This window comes from Sycon ciliatum, chromosome 1, assembly GCF_964019385.1.
Source record: "Sycon ciliatum chromosome 1, ocSycCili1.1, whole genome shotgun sequence".
Lineage (NCBI taxonomy): Eukaryota > Metazoa > Porifera > Calcarea > Leucosolenida > Sycettidae > Sycon > Sycon ciliatum.
In genome coordinates this window covers 62,754,742-62,762,444 of record NC_088643.1, presented here as the reverse complement: position 1 = coordinate 62,762,444, position 7,703 = coordinate 62,754,742, and the positions used below count along the sequence as shown (strand labels likewise).

The 7,703-nt window shown below is 46.8% G+C and overlaps 1 protein-coding gene across 1 annotated transcript in view; it reads left to right on the top strand.

Moving 5' to 3' along the window:
* The window catches only part of LOC135804787 (TELO2-interacting protein 1 homolog), a 31,379-nt gene that overhangs the window by 9,041 nt on the left and 14,635 nt on the right, over positions 1-7,703 (top strand). Inside the window, exons 9-20 of the mRNA XM_065318744.1 lie at positions 136-232; positions 782-809; positions 1,121-1,201; positions 2,847-2,903; positions 3,459-3,526; positions 3,732-3,789; positions 3,925-4,050; positions 4,671-4,784; positions 5,178-5,203; positions 5,656-5,693; positions 6,304-7,324; positions 7,479-7,584. Coding sequence (XP_065174816.1) covers positions 136-232; positions 782-809; positions 1,121-1,201; positions 2,847-2,903; positions 3,459-3,526; positions 3,732-3,789; positions 3,925-4,050; positions 4,671-4,784; positions 5,178-5,203; positions 5,656-5,693; positions 6,304-7,324; positions 7,479-7,584 — 1,820 coding nt within the window. The remainder of the gene's footprint in view (positions 1-135; positions 233-781; positions 810-1,120; positions 1,202-2,846; positions 2,904-3,458; positions 3,527-3,731; positions 3,790-3,924; positions 4,051-4,670; positions 4,785-5,177; positions 5,204-5,655; positions 5,694-6,303; positions 7,325-7,478; positions 7,585-7,703) is intronic.

Sequence of the window (7,703 nt, the reverse complement as noted above, 5' to 3'; positions counted from 1 at the left end):
CTCCTTTGCCCTTTCACGGTGATTAAATATCCAGTCTAAATGAGGCAACTATTTCGTACCTTATTTTATCCATAGCCGCAGCTGCCCTTGGCGTCACACTCACATGTGTCATTTCATCCGTTGCGTTGTCTCCAGGTCGTTATCTGCCAGTGTGACCATTCTGGTTGAAATGCTAGTAGCGCTGATAGCTGATGGCTACTCCCAAGTTGCCCTGGTGGCTCGTACTGCGCTGGTAAGCAATTGTCAATTTAGGCCATGGTAAAAAATAAAGTTGATTCTCAGGTCATGAGCCTGTGAAAATCGGTGCGAGCGAGCGATTTTTTATTTTATTTCCCACAATTTTTTTATTCCCAAAGATAGGGTCACACATATGTACGTCATAGGTTCATATAATTATTTATTATTCAGGCCGGGGGAGTTGAAAAATACCGGTATTTTACTACTCCCGGATTCATGCCTTTCGCATTGACCGTTTTCATGCGCGCATATGCATACATGTACATAGAAATAAAAAAATTCGTCGGTGCGCCGCCAAAAATCGGTGCGCGCGTACTTGAGAATCAAAGATATTTTTTACCATGGCCTTATCAGGAATTTTTTCATCGGATTGCCGAGTACTAGTAGCTCATTGGTATTTCCCCTGAGCAGGGTTTTACCCTGGCTATGCAGTATGTCTCTGCCATGTTCACCTTTTTGTCACTTGTATGTTTCATTGGTTGGTTGCTTGTAGTCACGGTTGACCAATATTATGTTTGTTGTTGCTCCGTGTGTATTGCTGCAGACACACTTTTCCCATCATCTAAACACGGGTAAGTTCTAAAGTGGATGTGCTTGTAGTGAGGCACAGTGAGTTGTATATGTCGTAGCGGGTTATGTACATTAGTAACGGAGGTGTAGGTAGCAGGGGGTGAGGGTGGCGGGGACAGGAGGTCGGGGAGTCTACAGGATATTTATGCTCCTTTGTATGTAAAAAAAGGTGTATGCCAATGGCTCAGTGCACCGGTTGGGGCTGTGAATTTCACCCTGAAACATTGAGCTCACGAAAAAACTACAACAACAAGTTGTTGAGCTGATTTGCCTACGGTCTGTGTTTGTGTGTGTGTTTCCCTGTCATATGCAGCGTCAGTACCTCTTGTGTCACTGTTGGAGGATGGCATGTATCGCGCTGCCTCTAATCTACCTTCTGTGATGACAGCTACTGGTAAGTGCTAGCGCTGCTCACTGTGTTTCTGTGTTTCCTCTCCTTGATGCCGATATTCCAGATGCTGCAGATCAGTGCACTGCTGAAAAATTGTGAAAATACTGCTTTTTCTAAGTCCTGGTGCAGGGGATCCACGAGGTCAACCTTTTCAAAATAATGTTTGCTGACAAGCTGCTCACAAACTGAACTGGCTAGGTAGGTGTATACACTGAGCTGGGCTGCTCTCTTTCTCTCTACGTCCACCGCACTTTCTGTTTGTCTTGGGTTTGGTTCTGATAAATGTGAATCACCCGTTGCTAACCGTTTGTTTGAGCATCCTGAATGTCATGCTGCATGTTCAGATGATTGTTTTCAATTTTGTCATGTGTGCGTAGTGCTAATTTATCAAATGCTTTAGATGCTTTCCTTAGCACTCTCCAACTCCACTGCAGCGTTTTCTTTCCAATTGTAATTAGTAAACACGTCCATTCCCCGAACAGGCTCTCACCTACAAAAAAAAGAGAGAATAAATGAATGAAATGCTAGAATGGACTCGGATGGAGAGCCAAGGATAGATTTAAAGTAAAGAAAAAGGACCAAGAAACTACAAGTTACGCTAGAATGTCCACTAACATCACCAGTTACTAAACAATCAGCTCATGCGATAACATTGCACGACACTGACCGACAGTACTGACGTTCTACAACTAACTCCCCTCCTCATGTTATTTCTAAAACTTAGAACCTTCCAAGTTGGAAGGCTGTTGGAGTGCGCATCCAAGATGTGCTGGAGCTGGTAGCCAGTTAGTTGTAGAACGTCAGTACCGTCGATCAGTGTCGTGCAATGTTATCGCATGAGCTGATTGTTTAGTAACTGGTGATGTTAGTGGACATTGTAGCATAACTTGAAGTTTCTTGGTCCTTCTTCTTTACTATGAATGAAATGCTGCCAATATTTAGCCTATTGGGCATCATCAGGGCAATGAATGCAAAATATTGGCAGTACTTTATTATTGTCGTGCAACTGAGACATGTTTACAGCTTTAGAAGCTGTTTATTTTCACACCAAGACGCCTCACTTCTGCAAGCAGAAACACATGTTTTTCACTCACAAAGCAACTGTTCAGTACATGGGGTAGTGGTCTACCAGATCAATCACACTCGCCACGATGGCAGGTTCAACGGAGTTGCGCAGAACAAGAGCAAACGCACGAACATATTTGTGAGTGAAAAATACGTTTTTTGCACTCTTTCGCTACGCTCAGCCGTGAAAAAACAAAACATAATTCACGTTTAGGCTGTTTGGTAGGTCGCCAACAACTCGTTAGTTTTTGCCCATTGGTTGTCTATTGTTGTCGCAACATCGCACGCTTGTTAGGTTTCTTCAAAGTTGCACCTTTTGTCATTCCTTCTATGGGTACGAGTTGCACATTTGGCCGTGTTGTGTTTGGCTATTCTTCTTTGCGCTGTTTCTATCACATCTCTGCTGTATAACATTCATCTTGCTTGTTCAGTTTCCTTTTTGCGTGTATTCCACCTGATGGGAAAGCATTGAAAAGTTCTTTTTTCTTCTTCAAAATGTTGCTTGTCAGGAGTCCGGAGCCTGTTGTTTTCTTGAGTGTGGCTTTTCTTTCTTTCTCTCCTTTTCCTTATTTTGTTCGCTTAGATGACCGGAAGAAGCTCTCCTGTACTCTGCTGCTGCAAGGATACATCCAATTGCTTGGTGAGTAGGGCCGTACCTCTATCTGACTATGTGTTTCTTCCACATAGTGCACATAGTGCGCATGGTAATGTGCATGGCTGTACAATAGAGTGGTGCATGTGTAGTACACGTAATCACCTGTACAGTACCTGACAGGGTTTGCATACATGTATCAACTACCGGTGCTTCGAGTATGCTCCCAAACACACCGTAGCAGCCATCACGGCGTACAATGTATCCATTGCACTGCACATTGTGTTCGTTGAGGTGTGCATGTCTAGTTTGCACTCTGGCTGACGCGCACTGTGCATCACATGTATATTCACACTGCTGCCGTCAGCACGAGCTATTGTTTTCCATGTGGATGTTGCGACCCGACAATGCCTGGAATCGTTTGTGCACTATGTAGTGGAGCACTAGTGGATGTGCTGAACGCTGATATAGTGAAGGTAATTTAGATGATGCTAGTAGCTTGGTCCGTATGTGTATATGAACTGGCTGCTCACCAGTATGATTTTTAAAGGAGCACTGAAATCATGGTTGTAGTCTCTTCACTTGTTCCTTTTCCACATCCAGGTCCCAAGCTTTCAACAATATTGTTATCACCTCGACTAAGTCAACGTCTCTTCCATGCCCTTCTCATGGTAAAGTACAGCTGCTGGTTGTCTGCACCATTTTTCCGACTAATTCCTTTGAGTATGTTTCCTGCGCATTGATCTTACGCGCAGGCTCTCGTCTGCCCATGGCAATCTGCTGCAATATGGTCATCATGTGCGTGCGTGCGTATGTGTGTGTGTGTGTGTGTGAGTGTGTGTGTGTGTGTCCATGTATGCGTTCATGCGTCCCCAGGCTCTGGAGATGGATACTTCGCACGCATCGATATCGATCTCGCACTCTCATGATACGGGTATGTATGAAGTGTTGCACTACTCTCATGATACGGGTTTGTGTGAACTGGTGTTACACTGCTTGTCGTGCACTGCACGTTTGTTCATGGTAGCCAATGCGCACATGTGTGTATGTGTGTGCGTGTGACTTGCAGATGGTAACAGTGCAGTTCGCGTTGCCGGTGCTCACCGGCAGCATAGTCAGCTCACGTTCAGGCATTTCCGTGACGAGGCGATCGCCAAGGGTTTGCTGCTATCATGCTCACTGCTGGGCTACTACGGTGAGGATGCACATTTGCTTGCTGTGGTAGGCCGAACTCTAACACTCCTCTCGTGATATGCTGTTTGGCTGAGCCACTATATTCGTTGCCATCTGAGCAAGGACCGTAGCACCAAGAACCATTGCTGCTGCACTTCTGGCTAGGTGCAGCCTTAAACACTGTTGGCAATCTGATCGAGTCGGAAAGAGGCCAGTGATTTATCCGAAGACCGACCATAGTAATTCTGGTATTTATGCCCTTTCTGAGGACGACCAGACCAATGGCACATTGCTTTGGTTGGCATCATTCGTTTGTATTCGTTTGGATACGCGATGGAAGGAATATTTTCTCCTTTGGAATATTCGTTTTAGGTTCGTTAATGCATGCTTCGATCTACGATTGTACGGGCATTGTGCCCAGTGCACACTCTGCTCAAGTGTCGATCTATCATAGTAGTTCTAACTTAGAACGGATGGAGTGATTCATGTACTCATGACTGATTCCATTCTCGTTTCTAGCTGCCTGCCTATCTTGGCTCTGTGGGCGCTCCGTCTCTTCAGTGTTCATCCTGCCCATGAGTACGTGCCGCGTATGTGCATCATATCGGTGTCTTTTCTGTTTTCACTTTGATGCGTGCTAAGGTGACCTGAGCAGTGTTGTGGATTCACTGCTTGACATTCTTCTACTGCAACCACATCTACACAAGCAGGTCGTTCTGGTCATTAACACTGCCGTGTCAGGCGCAGCTGGTGTAGGTAAGAGCTACTTTGCGCTGGAAAATATCTGAGATTTTTGCACTGTTCCTGCCTTCATGCTCCCAGAGAATAGGGATGTTGCCAGTGAACGTACATGTAAACGGCCTTACCTGAGCTGCCCCCGAGTGCTGTTGTTTTGTTATTGATTTCCAAGATTCCTTCTGAATCTGCCCACCCTCTCCAGGGGAGGCCCATATGACTAGTTTCTGGCAGTGAGCAAGTGCATGTACGGTACTGTGAAACTTGTGTGCATGCATGCATGCATGCATGTGCGCGTATCTGTGTGTATGTTCATGATAAGCTCGGCACGTGACATATTGAGTAGTACTTTCCCAGCGGTTACTGCAACGTTCTGTGTACATGATTGTGTACAAACTCTGCTTGTTGCTGCAGGTCTGGATTCCGTCTCTGATTTACAAGTAAGCACCGCGTATAGGGTGAACTGTATTAGATCTGTACTTGTAGTAGGATTACAAGTACAAGTACAGTTCTGTCCATTGTATTTTGAAGTGCGTGCATACTGAGAAAGGCGAATAGAGCTGTCTTACCGCAACTGTGAAGTTTCATGCACAAGCGATCATCAGGCAGCACAATGTCATGCTAGTATACTGAAGTGTGTTTCTGTCTCATTCCCTGCCATGGTACAAGCGACTGTTTGCTAAAATTGGTGCCTTGTCACGTTCAAACGTGCATGTTCAACATCTGGCAGTTGAAGTGGTGCACACATTATGCCCTAGCCTGGCTTTTGAAGAAGAGTAAATGTGGAACGGAAATGCTCTGTGGTTGACTAAATATTAGACAGCTGGGTGTTGATGAATGTTGCTTTCTGTGTGTGATGTCTTATGCCCATTGTGACTGGTGTGTGGGGTAGGAGCAAAGCAGCACGGAAGATTTTGAACAGCATGTGCGGTGAGTAGAGCTCCCCGGGTGGATGATGCTTTGAATAATTCTATCATTTCTATGGATGCGTACCATGTGTGTAGACTGTATACCTGATGTGTCCCACTGTACATCAGCTAGATGTACATGGTGCATGCAGTAGCAAGTGGCAATGTACATGTTGAAACAGTTGACAGCACAGTCCAGGTACATGCTTATGGCTCCTGCTGTGTTTGCACGTTTACAGTGCATGCGCTGACGCTATTCTCGAGTCAAGGACAGACGGCTTGGCATAGGTGTTTTAATCCTGATTTAGGCACTTGCCCTGTACTCCGACTACCAGTGTTCGATTCTCACAGTACAGTGTACTCGGCAAAGATTGGATTGGAGGGCAGGTGCACAACTCTATTTGTAACGTGAGGATTTTTAAATACGAGGCAACCGGCCGTGCACTGTTTTCTTATGTAATGTTTCCCCGTGGATCCTGTCCCACCACCAGTGACGATCGGCACGGTCTGCTATTTGCTCTCTCTCTCTCTCTCTCCCTCTCTCTCTCCCTCTCTCTCTCCCTCTCTCTCTCTCTCTCTCTCTCTCTCTCTCTCTCTCTCTCTCTCTCTCTCTCTCTCTTTGTGTTGCTCAGGTTTCTACTGACTGAGTTCACGCAGCCCAGTGTGTGGCATGTGCCCACCGAACAGCCACCACTACCCGCAACGCTGCTGGCACCGTCATCGCACAGCAGCAGCAGCAACACACATCACCAGAGCCTGGAGTCGCGGCTGCGCATCGTGCCGGCCACTGCGGCCGCCGCTGACACCATCCTGACCCGGGACATGCCAGCGACGGATCAACACCGCCCTGTGCACCCACTGAGTGCCGAGGCGTTGCGCAGCAATGTGCTGCTTGTTTGCCTTCTGCTTGACGGCGTGCGCGTGTTTGCGTCTATTCTTGGCGAGGGCTTCCGGCAATTTATACTGCAGTCTCTCTTCCATGTATTAGAGAAGGCCGGCTCAGACAACCTTATGATACGAGATGCCGCGTATGCTTGTCTGCAGGCGATGGCAACGTCGTGCAATTACGACTCGGTCAGTCAGCTGATCGGGTGCAATGCTGACTACCTACTGAACTTGTGCACTCAGCACCTGCGTGTTCTCAATCAGTATGCTGTTGCTACCAGGGTCATGCGTGAAACACTGGCTAACAGTGATGATACACTGCTGCTCCTCTTGAATGCCTTTCTCGATGAGGTCCTGTATGTGCTGGAGCTGAGCACGGGAACTGGGAAAGATCTTCTGCTCATTCCCGTGCTGAGAGCATCGGTGTGTGCCGTACGTCGTTGGAGTGGTGTAGATACGCTACCCGCCGCCGCTGACTCTGGTGCAGAGGTGCAAGCCAGTACTGAGAATCTTGCAGGCCAGCTTAATGACCTATTCACTTCTTCACAGAGCGAAGGGGACGAGTTGGAGCGCGACCGGGAGCCTGCCAGTATGGACGAGATCCGTGAGTTTTTCTTGGACTATCACCAACAAAAGGGAAAAGAGAAGGAAAAAGAAGAACTGGCTGACGATGAGCAAGAGGGGATGGATGACGGCGAGGACATTCAAGACGATAGCCAGCCGAACGATGCGAAAAAGTTGCCTGATGCGGATAACGTTGGCGTCCGGGTAGGTACTTGTTCTATTGAGGCTGTTAGTAATGCATGTTAGAGCTGGTTAGTTGTCCAATACTTGCACTGTAGTTTAGAGGATTTCCTTCTGTTCCCAATAATGGCTTTGACCATGCCTGTTACTGTTGTTGTATGCTGCTCACTTTGTCTAGGTACTGAACTATTGCGTGCACCTGTTGTCAGTGACACATGTGCACAGTAGCCTGGTGGTTTTGGACACTGTTCAACAAGGCGTGCGTCTGCTGCAACCCAACCAAGGTAAGTTATGTCGTCTGAAGACGGCTATATCTGAGTAAATCTTTGGTGTCCTCTGTATGAAGTGCTAACTGTGGTTAATACTGCTATATCTTGGATACTTGTAAGAGGGACAACATGTT